This window comes from Anastrepha obliqua, chromosome 5 (assembly GCF_027943255.1).
Source record: "Anastrepha obliqua isolate idAnaObli1 chromosome 5, idAnaObli1_1.0, whole genome shotgun sequence".
NCBI lineage: Eukaryota > Metazoa > Arthropoda > Insecta > Diptera > Tephritidae > Anastrepha > Anastrepha obliqua.
In genome coordinates this window covers 48,191,783-48,215,154 of record NC_072896.1, presented here as the reverse complement: position 1 = coordinate 48,215,154, position 23,372 = coordinate 48,191,783, and the positions used below count along the sequence as shown (strand labels likewise).

The 23,372-nt window shown below is 35.3% G+C and overlaps 1 protein-coding gene across 5 annotated transcripts in view; it reads left to right on the top strand.

Annotated features, from left to right (window-relative positions):
• The first annotated feature begins 3,129 nt into the window (after window positions 1–3,129).
• The window catches only part of LOC129246797 (uncharacterized), a 57,727-nt gene continuing 37,484 nt past the window's right edge, over window positions 3,130–23,372 (top strand). For 3 of the 5 annotated variants that reach the window (XM_054885412.1, XM_054885411.1, XM_054885409.1), the window contains exon 1: window positions 3,130–3,253. In XM_054885412.1, the coding sequence (XP_054741387.1) occupies window positions 3,233–3,253 (21 nt within the window). In that variant the 5' untranslated portion in view covers window positions 3,130–3,232. Of the gene's footprint in view, window positions 3,254–10,478; window positions 10,631–23,372 lie in introns of those variants that run through there. The other 2 variants (XM_054885410.1, XM_054885413.1) reach the window with 2 other exon arrangements.

Below are 23,372 nucleotides of genomic sequence, written 5' to 3'. Positions count from 1 at the left end.
GTCGGATGAAAGCATGCCTGCCGATTCCAATTTAAGTGTGCTCTGCCCAATCCATAAGAAGGGTGATAGTGCAATCTGTGCCAATAACCGCGAGATTAGCCTTCTGAATATCGCGTAAAAGGTCCTAGCGAGCGTATTGCGAGAAAACCGGAAGCCCATCATCAACCAATTGATTGTACCTTATCAGTGCGGCTTTAGACCTGGAAAATAAACAATCGATCAGATATTCACAATAAGCCAAGTCTTGGAAAAAACCTTTGAAAGAAGAATCGACAAACACCATCTATTAGTCGATTTTAAAACTGCATTCGACAGTACGAAAGGTAATTGCTTCTATGCCTCATTGTCTGAAATTTGTATCCCCATAAAACTAATATCTATCTATCTGCGACTATGCAAAATGACTCTGTTCTATACCAGCAGCGCCGTCAGAATTGGCTAGGACCTCTCTGAGCCGTTTGATACCAAACAAGGTTTCAGACTGGGTGACTCGCTGTCGTGCGACTTCTTTAACCTGAAGCTGGAAAAGATCGTATAAACCGTAAAACTTAACCGCTTTGGCACAATATTTTATAATAGTTGTAAGCTATTTCTTTTACCTAGGAATCTGCATTAACACCAATACTAATATCAGTCTTGAAATCCAAGAAAGAATCCCTCTTACCAACAAGTGCTACTTGGGACTAAGTAGGCAACTGAGTAGTAAAGTCCTCTATTGACGAACAAAACTAACACTTATAAGGCTATGATCATACCAACACCCGATGAGACGTCACTTGGAGTATTTGAGAGAAAGATTCTGCGTAAGATTTTTGAACCTTTGCACGTTGGCGGCGGGGAGTATCGCAGGCGATGGAACGATGAGCTTTAGGACGACATAGACACAGTGCAGTGAATAAAGATCCAGCAGCTACGTTGGCTAGGTCATGCCATCTGAATTGAGATCCAGTGGCTTCGTTGACTGGGTCATGTCGTCCGAATGGATACAAACGCTCCCGCTGTGTAAGTATTCGATGCGGTACCAGCTGATGGTAGTAAAGGAAGAGGAATGCCTCCTCTGCGTTGGAAATATCAGGTGGAGAAAAACTTGGCTTCACTTAGTATGTCCAACTGGCGCCGGTTAGCACGAGAAAGAAACGACTGGCGCGCTTTGTTAAATTCAGGAAAAATCGCTTAAGTGGTTATCGTACCAATCAAGAAAAAGAAGAAGATGCACTGCGATTTTTTGCAACTGGATGTTCGACCCGTAGGTGAGCAATGGGTAATATCCATGAGCCAGTGTTCCGTTAGCCATATCATGCATTGTGTAACGAATTCAATTAACAGCTCCATGTTTTGCGCTAGGGTGAGGTTTTTTATTACTCGAGTGGATTGGCAAGCGGCAACAGAACTATTTGCTTCAGCAACCTGATCGAGAAGTGGGAAGTACCATTTAGGCTATCGATTGCATGAACGTGTCTATTTTGGCCCCGAAACATTATGAAGAGGCATATGACAACCACCACGCTTACTATGCGCTAATGTACAAATGGTAACAGCATAATTTTCAAAGTATTTAAGAACCAAGATTCCCTTTTCATTTTTGATAAGATATGTGAGAAATATGAACAGAGAAACATTGAGAACCGACTGGCAACAATAGCGAGGGAATGAGATACAAAAACAAAACATAAATTCGCCTTGATGGCGATAGCAGACGAGGAAATCGAAGTAAAATTTTTTATCTACTTACTTTACTTGGCTCCTCCATCTTAACGATCACTACAAACATTTCATCTGTTCTGAACATATATCGATTCACCTTCGGTAGATGATTTGGCTGTGAATAGTAGATGTGGGATTATAAAATTATTTTGTGCACGGCAACACCGTTTCTGTAGCGATAATTCGGTAGATAAATTGGTAATGCGTCATCGCTCATATAAAAATCGATATTTGAACATCGATGTAAAAACGTTGTTGTTTGTGAACGATACATCGATACTTTTAATAAATTATTGGTTTATTTAGTTTTTGGTGTAATAACTCCAGCACATATAACATGCATTCAATTTATTTTTCAAGCGTAAAAACAATGGTTTACATATTTTAATAACATAATTTAATAACAGCAATATTCATAACCTGGTGGCCACTAAGCGGTTCCTCTGTTGGGTTATTGTTGCGCTAGCCCCCGAGGTTGCTACAGTTGGCATATATATCATATCGATTTTGTAAAGGCACGGAAGCATATTTCTACGACTGATAACGACAAAAAGATATGAAACTCTAAATCAAGGGTTTTAGTCATTTTCCTATGGCCTGATTTTCAAATTTTTTTGTGTTAATTTCTCTATGATAACTCCAATTGTCACATTCCAACCTATCTTCCCTTTCAGATTCCTCAGTGGACTCACTTCCCTAAATCATATATTGGAAGCTCGTCATATAATTGTTTATATGTAAAAGAGAATTATTTTGCTTTGGTAGTAGAATCTATGAAATAAAGCACCTTAAATCTCAGATCCAATGCAGTTGCAATTGCAAGGGATGCGAATTGCTCAGGTTTACTCATGTAAAAAGTGTACTCGTATAAAAACGTTGCAAGTTGCAACTTTGAATAGATAGATTCTCGTAATCTGGTAGCTGCTTAGGAGTGTTACCATGTGAAACCAACAGAGAATCACTCTGGCCAACAAGTGCTACTTTCGACTAAGTGGTCAGTTGAGTATTAAAGTCCCCTCGACGAACAAAACTAACACTTCATAAGGCTCTCATCATACCCGTCCTATCGTATGGGGCAGAAGCTTGGACGATGTCAATATCCGATGAGGCGTTCCCGCGGAAGCTTTTTGGACCTACACACGTTGGCGACAGCGCGTATCGTAGGCGATGGAACAATTAGCTGTATGAGATTTTGTCCAGCGAGTAACGATCCAGCGGCTTCGTTGGTTGGGTCAGGTTGATTATTGCGTCAATCATGAAGAAAAAGAGAGGCTGATGCAACCCTTCAAGCTACATTGAAAGATTTTTCAGTTTATCAAAAAGATCGATACAAAACATAGTTTATTGATGTATCGATATTTTGAGCGTGTCAACTTCGATGTTAAAATTGCATACCTGAAATGCGATTAGTTAAAACGTAACACAATTACCTATAGTAACACATATAGGTTCTCAACTCAGATTTTTTATTTGCCACTTTTTAAGTTTTATGAGCTCTTACAGTATATAGACAAATTAAAAATTAGTTATGTTGCCTAGTGAAATCCGGGTGAGTTAGTGGCTCAATACAAATAATATCTGTGAAAATGCAGAAGTGTATTAAAGCCTCAAACGCTTTGTATGAATTGGCAACAAATACAAAGAAGTCGACATTGTAATTTGTGACATTAAATACCATAACGAACGATAATAATGCTCGAATTGTCATAGTAATATTAATATTTTTTTAATCTTTGAGGTGAAATTATAGACATATAAAACAATAAAAAAAAGAACACAAATCTACTGAGTAGACTTAAATCTAAAGTTCGTGTATATATGTATGTATGCAATCTGGAAGTTCGTGTAAATATGTATATGTTTAGTATCTGGTTCAATGAATTGAAAGAACTTTCCAGTGTTGCTGGAAATTATATTCCAATATTCCAGCATTTGTCGTTTTCCACGATATGTAGTGGAAGAATAGTTTTGTGCAGATATCTTGGGTTATAAAATAATTTTCGGAATTCACAGAGAGAACGTAGGTTCGAATCTCGGTGAAACACCAAAATGAAGAAAAACATTTTTCTAATAGTGGTCGCCCCTCGGCAAGCAATGGCAAACCTCCGAGTGTATTTCTGCCATGAAAAAACTCTTCATAAAAATATCTGCCGTTCGGAGTCAGCTTGAGACTGTAGGTCCCTCCATTTGTGGAACAACATTAAGACGAAGGCCACAAATAGGAGGAGGAGCTCGGTCAAACACCCAAAAACGTGGTACGGGCCAATTATATATATATGAGATTTAGGTAATTATCCAGTTTATGGGACATATGGGAAAATTAATAAAAAAAAATTAAGATGGGTATAAATCGATGTGTATTGAACCTGAAGGAGGAAACCATTTTATTTGTTCGCTCAAAAGTTGTAAACAAAAAAAAAAAATTTGGAAATTTTTAGTATAGTTTGCAAACAAAACAAAAAAATGGTTAAGTGGGGATTCATTTGTTTATTTCCATTCTAAAGCTGAAAACTCCACCCTCCTGATTCTTATAGGTCTTATAGTTTTTAAGTATTTTATTGTTCTAGTTGTGAAATTTAGTAAAAATTTGGTGTTCCCAGACACCTCAGAAGTTCGAAGCGGAGACGCTTACTGGAAGGATATTTGAAATCTACAGTACTTTTGTACAGTACTAAACATTGTTTATGATATTAATGACTTTGTATTTAATTTTCATTGAAATATTTCGAATACCAGTGTCAAAGCAAGTAAAAACACGCGTTTGACTGTATATTTTATAAATTGAAGTGAAGTTTATGAAAAAATGTGTTATAAAAAAAGGTTCAAGAATAACTCTCTAACATCTCCACCAAGTTTCATTAAATATCTCAAACATAATTTGCCTAAGATTGCCCATGCAGCATTATACTAAACCCGAGCCAACACTTTTATAATGTTATTTTCAATCACTAAAAACCAAACACTTCTCTTTAGACATTGTATCTTATTTCAATTTTATTTACAATACCAAAAAAAATTCGGTACGTAAGGCCGATAAATTGAATATATTGTTATTAAAAATGTATACAATGCTTGTGTGCCGAACGAAAAATTATCCAAATGATGCTTGATAATTCCACTCTATTATACTATTCCTTAAGGGGTTATACGCAGTTATGACTTTCAAAAAAATCGATTTTTTTTATTGCATTTTTGTAATGTACATATATTCAAAAGTATACGCACGAAATTTGAAGTAGATCTAAGCAATACTTTCGGAGTTATACCTAAATATGTAGAGATGCCTCGGCACGTTTTAAGGCGCGTTCAACCGGTATTGAAACTTTAAACATGTTTTTTTCAAAACAGCATTTTTCAAGTCGGTGTACACGATATCTCGAAAACGGCTTGTTTGATCGGTCAACCGTTTTAACTCAATCTTTAAAGATACATTTTCTAGTAATTAATCGTTCCTTTTGTAAATCTGATACTTATTTTCCATTTTATAATCAATTTACGGCCAAATTTTAACGTAAAAATCGAAATCATTTCTTTTAAAAGCTGCCATTTTGTGAAAATTCACTATTTTGATTAGCCGAACGATTAATTACTAGATAATCTAATATATTAACAAAATTTGTTTGGTTTTTTGATGTCAGATAATCCAATCCTGAGTTACGATGTACACCGTAAATCGCCTTTTTTTAAAGGAGGTTCCAGAAATCGCCTGCAGCGCGATAAATAAAAATTTTTGTTACGTTCTTGAAGGATGCTTTTATAACCATCAAAAATTTTCAAATTAAAATATTCTGAAGTTTCTTCAGGATAAATCCTTCACAACCCATCTTTTATTTGCTTCATAACTGCGTATAACCTTTTAACATATTTATATCGAATCCCTCGGATCAAACCGAACGGTTAACTATATCAAAGCGGCAAAAGGTAAAAAGGGATTTCATATTGTACAGTTCTTGTCAGTTATATTAATTTACTGATTTGCCCTAATAATTTTGTTGCTGTAACAGCATAAACATTGCCCATACAATTACGGGGAATGGCAATCCAGATGCCAAAACAAAAACAATTCGCCATGATGGCGGCAGCATATAGAACTCGGCAGAAGATACGTGTTGCCAGATCTAGAAATTACTATAGTTATTAAGCACATATTCAGTTGTAAATGTAACGTTTAAGAGAATAAACTAAAAGTAATAAAGTCATTCAGTCGTAGGGCGAACCTGTACATGTAAAGTAAAGCAGTTAAGTGTTCGAAATAAAGTAAAGCAAAGTGTGTTGCCATCAATGTGTGCTCTTATTTGACAATCCAGTGATCGAACTCAGAGTAATTATTTGGAGAGATTTATTTAGATATTTCGCCTACGACTGTTTTTAATAATTTTTAATATATTGATTTACCTGTATATATCTGATATAATATTATTTCGCGTGCTCCTTTTAATATATTGCTTTGCCTGCGTATCTGTGCTCCAATATCATGTTTTAAATATGTCTCCATTCCAAATCCAACCCCATACATGAGCATACCTGTACCATATAAATTTCACCGCCACTATATTAGTAAATATGTTAATCCTACAATATTAAGTAATGATACGTTCACAAATAAGTCATATCTACTTTTTCGTGCTTAACTCCCAATTCGTAATTAAAAAGCGAAATTTCCCATACAAATTCCATCCCAAATTCTGAGATTATAAAATAATCTTAGATAATAACCACACTTTTTGACATACAACTCTGTGTTTTCTGTGTTTCAATAGATCATTATTTTTACGCGTGTAAAGAAAAACGTCAAAGTAAAAACTAAATAAAATGGATGCCGGCAAAGAAAACCGGTTTGTAGGCATAATTCTAATAAAATTTTTGTTAAATATTATTAATTAGGGATTCATTTTACAGAAAAAAACGTGTGTCCATAAAGGTTTTGCCCCCTTATTACTTATTATAAAATGTAATATAGAATATACCATGCGCATTGCTACCATAATTTTTTGAAACCTTAGTCAACATCATTTGCGGATTTCCTCCAACTGTTTATTATTAGCACTCAATTGCGCAAGAAAATTAGCTATTCCTTCTTCTTGTCTTTTCTTCGTATCGTTAATAATAATTGAAGAAACCAAAAACACCGAAATATTCCACCAAAATAATTTATATGAAGAAAAACCTTTCAAAACAGTTTTGACAGCTGATTATCAATTTTGCAGGTAATCTGCCATATGTGAACGGTCAGATTAATTTTGTGGATTTATTGCTTATTAATGCGTGTTCTTTAATTGACCTTCCAACACCTTATAAAATTCAATTATCGCCCCATTTCAATGGAGTGGCAATATCAAGCATTAATCATTAAATTTCTCGTTCGTCAGGTAATGTTAATATAATAATATATTACAGAGTTTTTCAAGGAAACGTAGTTTAAATATATTACTATTGTATGTTTAAAGAGCAAGTGAAGTTTAACCCCTAAGTGTATTTACTTTCGTGGATTTAGTAATATAAAAAAAGCGACATTACAAAAATGTTTTTTGTTAATGAATCTTGACCAGGGCCGTGGAGAGAGTATTCGGGCCCCGGGGGAAACTTGAGATGCGGACCCCTTCAAATTTTTTTTATTTATCAAATTGCGTATTATGTTATAGTGATATAACATTTAAACATTGAAAAACTCATTGATAAAATTTTTGATAGAATTAATTATGAAATATTGATTAAAATGAATTTTAGAAAACTCTTCAGCAGATCTGAAATAAAAAACGCAGCTGAAAAAAGTAAAAATTGTTTATTCATTTTGTGAGCCTTACAAATATTTGAAAATGACTGCCACGATGCTTAGAATTTTGCTTTTCTTATATCAAAGTCGAGTTTCCTTGCTAACTCAGATTCCAAATACTAAGTTGCCAATCCTGTTACTCGACTCTGAGTTGAACAAGAACGATGGTAGTCTTTGATCCTTGATAAAGCGCTGAACGATCTTTCGGCGCCGGCAACCGATAATGGCAGGGTGCAGAATATTCGCAAAGCAATGCAGATGTTCGGGAACAGAGTATCCAAGTTTTTAGCTATGATGGCATTCAACAAGTCGAACGGAGGCATACAACATTCCGAATTTCCAGGAAAATTCGCCTTGTACACACTCTTCAAGTGACACATCTCAATTGAGATTTCTTCCGACACATCAGAAGGGTATTTTTTAGCAAAATTTAGAGCTGCTGTCTGAAGTTCTGCTTTTTCAATTTTAGGAAATAGCCAGAGGAATGAGAAAATTATTATATTATATTTATTCTTCGTAATCGTGATCATAAAATTCGATATGGTGACACCAAAAAAAGTCTGTGACGGAACTCTGGTAGAATTATTATTTACTATATTTTTTCAAGCAGGAAATTTCTTGGAATTACCCTCGAGTCCGGGCCCCTCTGAAAACTCCGGGGCCGGGGGAAAAAGTACCCGATCCCGATTCGTCTTCGAATCGTATTTTAGGATACATTAGTATCAGTTTTCCTTAGAGCAGCTTCAGTTTTACGCAACGATAAGTTTGGCTTTTCCACAAACAAAGCAATGATCTCATGTTTTTTGGTCATTGTTTGGGGAAGTCGTTTTTAACTTCGGTGTACCGTTGCACCCATTTATTTATGAACGTATTCGACTTTTTTACATATTTCCCTGTATATAAAAATTTGTCTGTTAATATTGAATCTTATAATAACTTAGCTTGAACAAATTGCAAAAGAAGTAGCAGATAATCGAAGTTGAATACACTGTCAAAGAAGCTTTGAGAATTATTCGTAGCAGAATAATCTCAGAATTGTACGATGGATTTCTGTCATCTGCAAGTAATTGACCTAACCTTTTTGCGTTTTTAACGCTCATTATGGTATGGTAACAATAATTTCAAAAGAGCCGTTTGAAAAATAAAAATGAAAACAACATTCGCAGACGTCATCATTTTGTGATATTCACTGAGAGCTGGTTAGCGATACACGAACACGAACCTTTTGCTTATGGTGCTTAATTACATACAGTGGCTCAATAAAGAACTCGGACAAACCTTAGTTAAAACTTTGTATAAAAAACACTGCTAAAATAAAGGCAATTTGAAACAATATTTTTCGATTTCTAAATGCTTTATTTATATAATTTAAGAAATAACAAAAACATAAGATAAGTCGTGTGCACTTCTTTTACAATAACAAAAAACTTTCAAAATGAGGAGAATTCACACCAAAAAAGAACTCGGACATGGAAATTAATTTTACTTTAAAAGCCAATAAAAATAAAAAATAATATTTTGTGGGAAACCCTTTGGATTAAATAACAGCATTTAGTCGTTTCGGCATTGACTCCACCAAATTTCTGCAAACGGAAGGATCAATTTTAGGCCATTCGTCCTTAAGAGCAGCTTCGAGATCCTTTTTGTTTGAAATTTTATGAATTTTGAGTTTATTCTCCAAATGCGCCCATAAATGCTCAATGACGTTTATATCAGGGGACTGTGGTGGAGTTTCGAGCACTTTCGGGCAGTTATACATCAACCACAAGCGACCTTCAAGCGCCTTATGCTTGGGGTCATTGTCTTGGTAAAAATAAAATTGTTCCTTTATGCCCAATTTTTCAGCACTTTGAATTAAATTTCTTTTTAAAATTGATAGATATTGCTTGTGATCCATTATGCCATCAACAAAAAAAAGATTTCCGGGTCCGGAGGCGGACATACATCCCCAAACCATCACTGAACCGCCACCGTGTTTAACAGTGGCACGCAGGTTTTTCTCTTTCAGCTCCTCATTTGGCTTCCTCCATACATACGACTGCCCATCTGATCTGAATATGTTGTATTTGCTTTCGTCGCAAAATATCACATCTTTCCAGAATTCAATGTCCTTATTTTTATAGGTTTTTGCAAAATTAATTCGTTTGTTTTTATTTTCCTTACTAATGTTGGTTTTTTTTCTTGCGACTCTGCATTAAGGTAGTTTTTTCTTAGAATTAATCGCAAAGTTTCTGGATTGCAGTCAATTTCAAGATGTTCTTTAACTTGTGTTGTAAGTTTTGGAGCACTTAAATGAGGATTTGCTCTGACTTGGTTTACTATCCACCGCTCGTTAGCGTCCGTAAAAAGCTCTGGCCGTCCTGATTTCACTTTGTTTTCTACAGATTTTGTTTCTTTAAAGCGTTTTATGGTGTCACATACAGTTGATCGCGGTCGATTTACAAGTTTGCCGATTTCACGCATGGTTTTTCCATTTTTTTGTTGCTCAATAATTATTATTTGCTCAAAAAATTATTTTTCGCACTTCCACCGAAGTTTGGCCACGTTGTCGACTCATTTTAAAAAAAGGAAAAAGAAAATGCGTACTTGACACAATTTTATTGACACAATTTACTTCCAAAACTGTCGATCGTTCCTCAATTAACTATATATAATTTAAAAAATGGGATTCCCCCATTTAAACTGTCAGAAATTACGAAGTGATGCCAGATGTCCGAGTTCTTTTTTGGCGTGAATTCTCCTCATTTTGAAAGTTTTTTGTTATTGTAAAAGAAGTGTACACGACTTATCTTATGTTTTTGTTATTTCTTAAATTATATAAATAAAGCATTTAGAAATCGAAATATATCGTTTCAAATTGCCTTTATTTTAGCAGTGTTTTTTATACAAAATTTTAACTAAGGTTTGTCCGAGTTCTTTATTGAGCCACTGTACCTAAATGTGGATTGTAAACTATAACTGTGTGTACGTATGTAAGTGTATTTTTTTAGTAGCGCTATTCCTTTGCGGTCGTTTTAAGAAAAAAAGAGTACAGTTGAATGTAGTAAGCGTGAAAGTAAGGTTCCTTGAGCATACATCGGCTAAACATAGTTATTTTTTCATTTCGCCTACAAATTTCGTTCCAAACAAAATGTATTAAACAAAGTGATATAGGTGAGTTATACTTATTTGACTATTAAAAGTTGAACAATTCATATGTAATACCTATATGTTAACATTAACTCTCTTTTTGGATTTTGTTTATGTGTTACAATGAACTATTTGAGCTACGTATGCATACGAAGGCGTTATGGTTTAAATATACTTTTTTATTTACGTGGAATTTATATTTCCGTTGCATTTATTTATTTAAAAATTCATTTATATATTTTTAAACGCTTTCAGGTCTATAAAAATATCGTTTATATACTTGGCAAAAAGATAGCACTTTTTTAACGAAATTTGTAGTGTGTAATCTATTTTTTCGGAAGTGCGTAGGCTCGAATTTCCGTGCATGAAACACCAAAATGATAGAAAACGTTTTTTTCTACTACCGGTCTCCCCTCGGCAGGCAATGGCAAACATCCGAGTATTTCTGCCATGTAAAAGCTCCTCGTAAAAAAAATCATGTGCAGCATCGTACACGTGGTAGAAGTGAAACTTCTGTGTGGTACGGTGGTACACTGGTTGAAGATCCGAGAGTGCATACTGTTTCGACAAAATTTCGATATGTACGACTTCGCCCTGCGCATTCTTGACTTGCCGTGGCTATTGCCGTGTTGATTACTTGTTGAGATAGTTCACCAAGTACAGAAATGTCATCAACGTGTTGCCGGTTGGTAGCATTTTTTTGCAGACTTTTGCCGTTCACTATAAGCACGAACACGTTCTGCTGATGTTTTCGGAGTTTTACCACGTCTCCCCAACATTAATGTGCCACGCAGAACTTGTGCATTACTGCTCCTTGACGGAGCATCCGAAAGCGATGGCAAATCTGGTTGATGAACATCAGCTCGAACAACAAATTCTTGATGAGTATTCCCTGCTTCCTGATCACTCTGGCTACTCCGTTGACTGAGGACAGCAACATTGCTTATAGATGCAGCCGCGGCTACATTCTCGAGGGCCCTTATGCGCGCTCGGTATGCGCGAATCCGCTCTGCTTCCGTTTTGGCTATTTTTTTAATTTTTTTTTATTTTTTCTCCTTCGGTACCTCGTGAACGTTCGTCATTTTTTTTTTTTGGCATGGTGAAATCTGTGAAATAGAAAAATTCATGTAAACTATACTTGTTTTTTTATTATCTATATATATAAAAATGAAATGATGTTCGTTTGTCCGCATTTTTTTGGGCCGATACGAGGCCAATTTTATACGTTCTTTTTTTCATATTATAGGGATCCACTAGGGGAAGGTTTTTAGCAAAAAAAAATTTCTTTTAAATATTTTCTTCATATAAAAAAAAGAAAAAATCAAAATATTGTACAAAACAAAACTTGCTCGATTCTTAGATTAAAGTAAGTTTCGAATCGACATTCATTTCATGTGTACAACTTTTTTTGAATTTTTCGTTATTGTATACAGAAATTTCAAATGATTCGAATGAAATTTTTTTTTAAATTTTAAAATTTTTTATTTCTTCCATAAAATATTACACCTGTCGTTAGACAATAAGTAATTTGATTTACAAAAAGATGGAATGAGAGTGATATTGAAGGGCCAATGCGCCCAAGCTCATTTAGAAGAAATATATACATATTATTTAAAAACAAGTGGTTAACAAACAATGACATATACGATTAGTTGACAATTGATTACAAGGATTTTGCAAGATCTGTTGGTGTTTGACGGTTAAGCCGACTTTGGGTAGATTTTTCTTTATTTGGTAGTCTTCTCATCATAGGATTTGTATGCGTTAATAGTCTATTTATGTGTCTTCTGCTAGCGCTTTGTATTGTTTCATCAATAGGATCGATGTCAAGGTCGCGATGAATATCTGCGTTGGGTATGTACCAAGGTGCATTAGTTAAGGTCCTAAGTATTTATGAAAATAATGTTTCAATTCAATTGAGCAATGCTTTCTTTGACCAATTCTATATGGAAATGAATGCGTTTGCAAACGATGTTTTCGGCTATGAACAAATGTTGGAATCGAATGAAAAAGGAAAGAAACGCGAAATGAAAAAAAAAATTCTTGGAAAATTTAAAATGAATGGTGCTTCATTGGAAAAATTCAAAGGTAATAAGAACATACACAAGATAAAGTTAGAATTCGAATTTTTAGATTTATTTTGTTTATTTCTCATTTTTTCAGAAGTACACCACACAACAACTCATTCCAACTCTGATTTTGAAATCCTGTTGGAATTGGTGATCGATAATTTTGTCACTATAATGGTCAATGGAAATTTGCGTGTATCAGACCCTGCATATTATTTACCATATCAACTTTTTATGGAACATATGGACCAAATGAACACAAAAAAATAATTTAGTTTTGTTTTGATTTTTTGCAACATTTTGGTTTTGAGTTAATACAATAAAAACAATACTGTTTTTTCGTGAACACAAAATTCTAAATTTATTACGTTGTTTGCTTAGAATTTTTTTAGAAAAAAGTAAATTTTTTGGTTTTGAGGAAATTTGTTTATTGTTGCTGTTTGTGAAAGCGTAGATATTTGTAAGTATTTGACTATAATCCTAAAAGTTAATGGAATACCACTATACACATAGAAAACATTTTTTCAAAGGGGTGTTTTTCGAAAATTATAATATAAAAAAAATTGTTTTCAAAAATTTTGAAGAAATAAAGTAAAATAAAAAAAAATTTCGAAAGCATGAAATTTTTTCAAAACCAAATTTTCCTCAAAAAGATAAAAGAAATTTCTTCGAAGAGGTGTTTTTCTAAAATTACAAAAAAAAAAATTTCAAAAATTTTAAACAAATAAAATAAAATAAAACTTTTTCAAGGGTATGAAATTTTTTCAAAACAAAATTTTCTAAAAACCAAACAAAATTAAAAAAAAATGGTGTTTTCAAAGCATTTCATATTCCACTATTAATAGAGAATACATTTTTTCGAGGGGGTGTTTTTCAAAGCGGAAAAAAATCTTTTTTAACAAATCAATTTAAACTTTTACAAAAGTATGAAATTTTTTCAAGAACAAAATTTTCTCAAAAACGTTAAATTAAAAAAAAATAGTTTTTTCAAAATATTTAATTTTCAGCAATTAACTGAGAAGAAATTTGTTAGAGCGAAGTGTTTTTTAAAACTTCAAAAAGCACTTTTTAACCAAAAAAAATAAACCTTTTTTCAAAAACAACAGGAATGATAACATTGCCTAACAATTTCTGCACTTTTGCACAGTCTAAAGAGGCATTGATACAGAGTGTATTTCCAAACATAGTTCAACATTACAAAAACCATGATTGACTCAGCGAAAGAGCAATTTTAGCCGGGAAAAATAAGGACGTCAATGATATAAATTCAGCTATTTTAGATCAAATACCTGGTGACATAGTTGCATATAAGTAAGTCAATGGACACTATTACTGATCAAGATGATGTCGTAAATTATCCAACTGAATTCTTAAACTCACTCGATTTGCCAAGCCTACCACCTCATAATTTACGATTAAAAATTGGAGCACCGATTATTATGCTGCGCAACGGTACCAGACTCGCTGTGAAGAAGCTAATGGGTAACGTTATCGAAGCAACAATTTTGAAAGGGAAGTACAAAGGAGAAGACGTTTTGATACCCAGAATTCCACTGATTCAGACGGATTTACCATTCGATTTCAAACGTTTGCAGTTCCCTATTCGCCTTGCCTTCGCTATGACAATTAATAAGGAGCAAGGACAGTCTCTACAAATGTGCGGTATTAATTTAGAATACCCAATTTTTTCTCATGGACAATTGTATGTAGCTTGCTCACGAGTTGGCAAACCATCGTCATTATTCACGCGAAAGATGAAAAAACCAAAAACGTTGTCTACCAAAAAGTGTTACAATAAAGTTCGAATGAAATTGTATCAAAGAATTTGCTTTGTTTCGTATTATATTAATTTTATTCTCTTTCAGCAAATCATTGAATTCATCGTCTAGCGAAGCGGGCGAGGGTACGCTAGTATGTATATATTTCTTCTAAATGAGCTTGGGGGCATTGGCCCTTCAATATCACTCTCATTCCATCTTTTTGTAAATCAAATTACTTATTGTGTAATATTTTATGGAAGAAATAAAAAAAAAAAAAAATTTTCATTCGAATCATTTGAAATTTCTGTATACAATACATTTCTGTATACAATACATTTCTGTATCACAATACAAATACAAAAAATTCAAAAAAAGTTGTACACATAAAATGAATGTCGATTCGAAACTTACTTTAATCTAACAATCGAGCAAGTTTTGTTTTAGACAATATTTTGATTTTTTCTTTTTTTTATATGAAGAAAATATTTAAAAGAAATTTTTTTTGCTAAAAACCTTCCCCTAGTGGATCCCTATAATATGAAAAAAGAACGAATAAAATTGGCCTCGTATCGGCCCAAAAAAATGCGGACAAACGAACATCATTTCATTTTTATTTATATAGATTGTATGTGGTGAAAATTTTTTTCACCTAAAATATGATACAAATGCTTTGGTTTCGATGTTGTCATAGAAAATATTAAAGTACTTACGATGATCGTTTTCACTATTTTGCACAGTGGATGCATTGTTATGCACAATAGAAATACTAGGTTGTGCATTTCGTAATGTTTTTCGGCGTGCACGAAATTCACGTACACGTTCTGTTGAAGTCTTTGCGGTTTTTTTTAGTTTTATTTTCTTTTTGTTTTTGTTTTTTTCTCTGTCGATATGCACGACACTTTTCTGCATTATTTCTCGGCATAATTCCGGTAAATATCTAAAAATGAAAATATTTACGAATATAAAAATACGGACGCAATACAGCACACGCGGTTGCTATTATGAGCGTCGTAACGCGTATAATACACAGACGTACTAACATACACACAAACATTCGTAGGACGCTTGGTTTGAATTTTTTATACATACGTAAAAAAAAATAAAAAATAAATAATTGGCGCCTACACTTTTGTTAGGTGTTTGGCCGAGCTCCTCCTCCTATTTGTGGTGTGCGTCTTGGTGTTGTTCCACAAATGGAGGGACCTACAGTTTCAAGCCGACTCCGAACGGCAGATATTTTTATGAGGAGCTTTTTTCATGGCAGAAATACACTCGGAGGTTTGCCATTGCCTGCCGAGGGGCGACCGCTATTAGAAAAATATTTTTATTAATTTTGCTTTCACCGAGATTCGAACCAACGACCTCTCAGTGAATTCCGAATGGTGATCACGCACCAACCCATTCGGCTACGGCGGCCGCCATATATACATATGTATGTATGCTATACTATGGCCTAGCCTATGTACGTACATACATACATATTTGTGTTCTGAACTTCCAGCAAAACAATGCTTATTAATATACACATACGCATCTACATACAACCGCACACACAGGCCACTCACTTTATTCCTGTAAATGCGTATGTCGTCCAAAGCTAAAATTCTATGCCTAGCGACTACAAGAACAAAATGCATTAATAGGCGCAGGCGTAGCGGCCATCATCCTAGTTGCCATAGCGCTGAACAGTCGCGGCGGCGTCGAACAGTTTCAACTATTGTACTGTGCAACAAAAACTCATCATCAAAAAATTGATTTATAAATTCGAGCTCATAGTTCTAAGAGCAAGTACTTTCACTCATAAAACGAGCCGCCCATATGCTAATTTTCTCGACAATTCGAAAATAGTCAATATTGGAATATTTCGCGTAGAATTATTTGCCAATATTCAATTTTTGTCAAGTCGAGTGCCCGCGGCTCCGTAAATATGTTTGCACCCATATATGTATGTAAATATATGTTTCTAAATGCTCGACAACCGCAGCTGCCTGTTCAAGGTTACTGTACATTAGGCGGGGTCGATTTGTGGGAAGGCAAAAAAATCGCCCATTGCTCTGTGAAAATCATATTCTAGGGATCAGAATAAGAAATTTTGCCGAAGGAACCATACCTCTAAAACGATTTCTGATGTCCCCCAATATGGGTCGAACTTTTTAGTTTCTTTTCTATAACTCACATTCATTCATTTACATATGTTCTGACTAAATAAATTTCTTAAGAGAAAAAATAGATAATATTATAAATAAATAAAAATAAAGAAAAAACATAGCCATTTAGCTGATTTTTTCATGTAAAGGCCAAAAATGGTGATATTTTGAAATTGGGGGACATCAGAATTCGTTTTAGAAGTATGGTTCCTTCGGCAAAGTTTCTTATTTTGATCCCTAGAATACGATTTTCATAGAGCAATGAGCGATTTTTAAATCGACCCGCCCTACTGTACATGCAATGCTGTGCCTATGAATGTGCGCTGTGCCTATGAATGCGCGTCGGATTTCTTGAGAAATTTTACCGTATGTTTTGCTGTGGCGAGGCACATATGTACATACACACAACATATATACATATATCCGCATATATACATACATATATAAATTCACAAATTTAAATTTGCTTATGCCATCCTTCTGTGTGCCTGGTAATGAAGCATTTTCTATACATACATATATATACGTATATCTTTTTTCTTCTTTTTGGTGTCGCTTTTTCGTTTCATCGAGTCTCAAATCACTCCCATCGATTCTAAAGAAGTTTTCACTTCAATATGTAAAATATTAATACGCAGAAGTGATTTGTTATTGCGTTGCTCTCCACTCTTTTGTACACACATACATAGTATATACGGAGATCAGCGCATGTCGGGAATATGCTAGTATATGTACGAGTATATAACAGATCATATAGATAGTGGTTGCGACCTGTAAATTTAGGTTCCTCTTTTAGTGTAGCATAACGTTAACCAGTTTGTTGCATCAAAATTCACAGAGAAAATGACCGCACACGTATACATAACGGATATTTAATTTTTAGTTTTTTTTGACGAAATGTACCCGATAAATCAAGGCTAATCGTCTCCAAGTTGGAGTCTACATTTCAGATCAGGTTCAACTATTTTGATTTCCGTTGTTGTTGTTGTAGCAGCATAAACGTTCCCCATACATGTATGGGAAATGCTGCTGAAGTGACAGTTCTTGGCCGGATATAAATCCAGGTCGTTCCGGTAACGTAGAACCGATTGTCGTGAAAATTATTTTGATTTCCGTCTTTGACGTCTGTTAAAAACCAAGTAGTGTAGGAAATTTGGAAATAGGGGCAAAAATGGCTATCATACCACTCGAACGTTTGCCATTGCTGGTGAGGAGCGATAGCTTTTAGAGAAAACTTATTCCAGGATTTTATGTTTCATGCCCCCAGAGAGTATCCCACCGAATGGTAGTCCCAGACTAAGTCGAATTTTGAGGTTAATATTATATATTAAAGTCCTAAGATAAACTAATATGTCAAATATTAAAATACACACGTTCCTATGAGCGCAGTTATTTTGTGACATAACGCCTTCAGGCTGCAAAACTGCAAATTGTAGTCGAATTAATCTATTTCTAATGTTGCTGGCGACAAAACACAGGATTGTAGGAAAAAAAGTATCTTTATAAACTTCTTCTTCTTAATTGGCGCGATAACCGCTTACGCGATTTTGGCCGAGTTTAACAAAGCGCGCCAGTCGTTTCTTTCTCGTGCTAACCGGCGCCAATTGGACACACCAAGTGAAGCCAAGTCCTTCTCCGCCTGATCTTTCCAACGCAGAGGAGGCCTTCCTCTTCCTCTGCTACCACCAGCTGGTACCGCATCGAATCCTTTCAGAGCCGGAGCGTTTGTATCCATTCGGACAACATGATCCAGCCAGCGTAGCCGATGGATCTTTATTCGCTGCGCTATGTCTATGTCGTCGTAAAGCTCATACAGCTCATCGTTCCATCGTCTGCGATATTCGCCGTTCCCAACGTGCAAAGGTCCAAAAATCTTACGCAGAATCTTTCTCTCGAACACTCCAAGCGTCGCTTCATCGGATGTTGTCATCGTCCAAGCTTCTGCGCCATACGTTTTTATAAACTTAGATTATTTTATAATCGGATTTCAGGAGAGAAACTTTTTATGTGTGATGTTGTTGTTGTAGTATTCTTACTTTGAGTATACTTTTATGGGTAATCTCGCTATTTTATTACGGATTGGGAGTTAAGTTCGAGAAAATATATTACCTGAACAGTTGAACCTATTATAAGGTTTTGTTAGTTTTTATGTTTTTATCCTATAACCTGAAAGTGAGTAGCTACGTTCACAAATAGCTCCAATTTGTGGAATATTCTTGCAACTACAAGGAGATTGTAGAAAAGAAGTTTTAGGGAACATTTTCATATTAGGGTCTTTTTGGGGTTTTTCATTGAGTGACCTTAATATTTTGATTATTCGTTTAGATTTGTACCAATTGGTTTGAATTTAAATTTAATAAATTTACGAAATGTAGATGCAAATCATTTTGCCGTCCCTTTTTATAGCTGCATATAGCTTAATACACGAAAATTCGATATGTCTTCGAAGTTTGGCATATTTTGCTCTTATTAAGTTCATTTGTTTATTGTTATATGGTATAAAGCAATTCGTACTGTTCTTAGATTAATAGTAGAAACTTAAATAGTAATATTTTACTTTTATTTATATATGTAAGTATTTATATGTGCTTTAACTTTAAGTATTGGTAATTCATGCCGTAAAATAAATATTAATCAGAAGTGCGATAATATCAATACAACAAACTATTTGTGGTATATATTTGTAAAACTATGTCTAATATTTGTAAGAGAACTAATTGTTAAGCAGCTCACAATTTTAGCCATCAAATCCGACTTCATCTTGTTTGTAGTGGTACTGAAAGATATAGTAACATATTTTGGTTTTACCTCCATTTTGGTGGAGAATGTTCAGAACTTTTTACTTCACCTAATATAAATGGATTAAAGATGTAGATGTTTTCCAAAAAAAAACCAATATTTACTTTTACATAAAGCAATTCGTAATATTCTTAGATTAATAGTAGAAACTTAAACAGTAATATTTTACTTTTATTTATGTAAGTATTTATATGTGCTTTTACTTTAAGTATAGGTAATTCATGCCGTAAAATAAATATTAATCAGAAGTGCGATAATATCAATACAACAAACAATTTGTGGTAAATATATATTTTTGAAATTATATATAATATTTGTAAGTGAAGTAATTGTAAAGCAGCACACATTTTTAGCCGACTTCATCTTGGTCGTAGTGGTACTGAAAGATTTATCAACATTTTTTTTTTTAATTTCTTTTTTTGGACTCGGTAATATACAACTGACTTGACAAAACCTGAAACATCTTCAAATCAATGCGATTCCATGTGTGTATCATGCCTTAATGAAGGAATCTGGTGGAGAATGCTCAGAACTTTTTACTCCACTTAATATAAACGGATTAAAAATGTAGGGCGCCACATTAAGACCGACTATTTTGAAATTAAAAAAAATACTGGTTACTTTAAAACTGATGTTTTTTGTTATACAGAGTACAGACAAGAAGATTATATCTACTAAATTGTTACCTTATGACTTTTATTCTTTTGAGGAAATTTTCGAGAACATTTTGGCACCGTGACGTTGAATATAAAAGCCTCTTTTATAATTTTGAGTTTTAAGCAGAACAGTTTGGAGGCATAGGTTAGGTGTAACAACTTTGGAATGTCTCATGGTGCGAGATGTATCCATTCTTGTCGAGTTCGAGGTGCACATGAATGTGTGCGAATAACAATCAAGATTGCTTCAGTCACGATTTGGGCATCCTCGCTTTCCTTATCCTCTTACAATTCTTTTCTGTGCTTAGCTGATTTACGGCTCGCGGGCTCGTACTCAACTATCAATGTATAATTTTCAGTGACTATCTGACTAATCTATTCTCTGCCGTCACTAAATTCGAGACAAAAAATCCTCAAAGTTCAATTTTGGCACCTTAAAAAACACATAAAACACAAGTGTGAGAGAACTAAAGGAAGGCGCCCCTTGCCATGCATATGTTTGTTAACGTCGCAGTGGTGCCAATTTGCGAGTTATAACTAAATTCCCTGATCTTAATTGCCATTCTTCGTATATTAGTCTGATAGAAAATTATAAAATTTTTTTTCTAATAGCTGTTGCCTGTCAGCAGGCAATGACAAACCTCCGAGTGTATTTCTACCAAGAAAAAGTCCTCATAAAAAAACAAACAGCCGTTCAAAAGCGCTACAGAACTATAGGTCATTATCAAGATGCGCACCAAAAATAGGAGGTGGAGTCCGGCCATATACCCAAAATAAGGGGTATAAGTGCCAATTATATACACTTGCCAGAAAAAGTATCCGTACACAAAGATATGAAAGCAAAATATTAAGAAATTCATTGTAAAAAAACTAAAACATTTTAAAATTTTAAGAGATAATGTTGCTTTCATTTCTTTGTGTACGGATACTTTTTCTGCCAAGTGTATTGTATAGGGTTTTTCAGTAAGAGCGCTTCAACTTTTGAACTTTTTTGAATAAAACACAAACGGTTTGACTTTTTTAACTAATTTTTTTTTTATTATCGAGTTTGAACATATACATTTAAGTATGAAATTCGATTTCTTTTGCATGACCACCGCGTGCACGTTTTACGAAGTCTAATCGTTGAACCCAATTTTCGACCACTCTTTTGCATAAATCGGCCGAAATTCCAGCAATTTCGCGTTCAATATTGGCTCTGAGCTCACAAATCGTCGGCGGCTTGTTACTGTAGACCAATGACTTCACATAACCCCAAAACGGGACGGCTTGTTAAATGGACCGTAAAATGGCCGTAATGCTCTTAAAGAAGCAGCAATAGAACGATTATTTTCATAAAAAATTTGCACGATTGGCAATCGTTGCTCAAGTGTGTAGCGTTCCATGATGAAATGTATACTAATGAAGTTTACAAATGACAAGCGAAAAATAAAAAATATTGCGTCGTTCCCCCTCCCTATCGGAAAAAAGTTGAAGTGCACCTATTGAACAACCCTATAGTTTAATTGACCATTCATGTATTTATGTATGTAGAGAATGCTGTCCAGATGTAAATTCGATGGGAAATATGTAGGAGATCATTGTGCGTTAAATATATTCCGGACTGAAGTTGTTCTCGCCATCAGGCGTATGTAGCCTCCACGGCTTCTACTTCGCGTAATGCGCTGGTGCCTTCCCCATTTCTACAACCCAACTCCCATTACCTTTCCGCACAAATTCCTTTGTGAGGGCCTTCATTAAGTCTGTTCCGTCAGCCTAGAGTACGTCGGAACCTCACATCAGTCAAGTGCAATTCTGCATTGGCTGGTGTCGTCTAGTGGGCAGGGTTCTACATCCGCACCCGCTCGCTTGTCGTGACCGCCTCCCATCATCAGACAACAGCGGAAGGTACAGCAGGTCCAACGCAGACAAACTCACGCGTCTCTGGCATCACGGATCGCAACCCCTATTCCGGGGAACTTTAGGCTACTACAATTTAATTACATACAATGAAAAAATTTCTTGGACAAGATTGATGAGATCGTTTCCACGACAGTCGGTTCTACGTTACCGAAACGACCCGGATTTATATCCGGCCAAGGACTGTCACTCCATTCCTCGTATGTAAGTACCGATAACCGATTTTTTTATACTGAGACGGAATTTCGTTAACCTGAATTTCGCCTCTGATTACCAGTGAGGATACAATGTGCACCGTAAGGATCGCGAGCGAGACAATGGTGGCGGCCTAGCGTTTATAGTTCACCATACTGCTTAATATCGTCTTATCGATGCAGACTTTGACCGCAGTGACAACACCTTACAATGTCAAAGAAAAGCTATCCTGTCTGGCGGTGTCGAGCTCGAAAAATATATAATATTTATATGAATATATAAAATGTCACCTTCTGCCCGGCTGTATATCACGCTGAGATTGGTGCGCTTATCAGAGGTGAAACCCGTTTTGTTGTTGGTGACCACCACGGCGCCCCCACCGGGCTGGTGGGTAACTGCAGCCTGATTCCTAGCGCGAGTAGGATCAATAGCATAACTTAGGCGACAATTTATTTTGCATCCTCCGGTCACCAGTTCGAAACGTTGTGCTACCTTACTTTCTCCTGTGATGAAGTGGGGGTAGTCATAAGGAAAACTAAAGCTTCCAAAAAAGCCATTGGGTCTGCCGGGATGGTGATGTTGTATAACTTTGGTCCATCGGGAGAAGAATACCTCAGAAAGGCCAATCTTACCTTGGCCGCTCTCATATTCTTGCCAAGCCGAAAGCAGGTAGAAGCCTTGAAAGCCTGCCAACCAACGAGAGTCTTAGCGCTCGATTTCTTTCCCCAGTAGTGAAGGCACTCGAGGCCCTCCTGCTCCCATTCTTCATGAAACACTTAACCCCAGCTACACTTCAGCATGACTTCCGCAGAGTGTACAGTACCACTACAGTACTCATAGCTATAAACATATGTCAATCGTGGGCATAACCAAAAACCGCCCCTGCGACAGGACTTTCTAGTGATATGCAGTGGATTAAGCCATTCAGCCATCATACCACCAGGACAACCCCGGAATACCTACTAATGTGCTCCCTGCAACATCTCCACAACTAGGCTACTATGCTTTAGGTTAAGGCTATGGTAAGATTCTCAGTAACTACTACTGGATTGCTACTGCAGGAACCACCCCCACAGGCATTTGCTGAAGGCTGAGCCACCTACTAGGCGAGTCAGGAGACATTTCTTCGTCTATACTGACGAGATCCAACTACAACTTCTGAATCAGACATACATTAAACGACATTCTCGGTAGTCTCAAACCATCTTCTTAAACTCCCGAACCTCGAGTACCGTCATCTA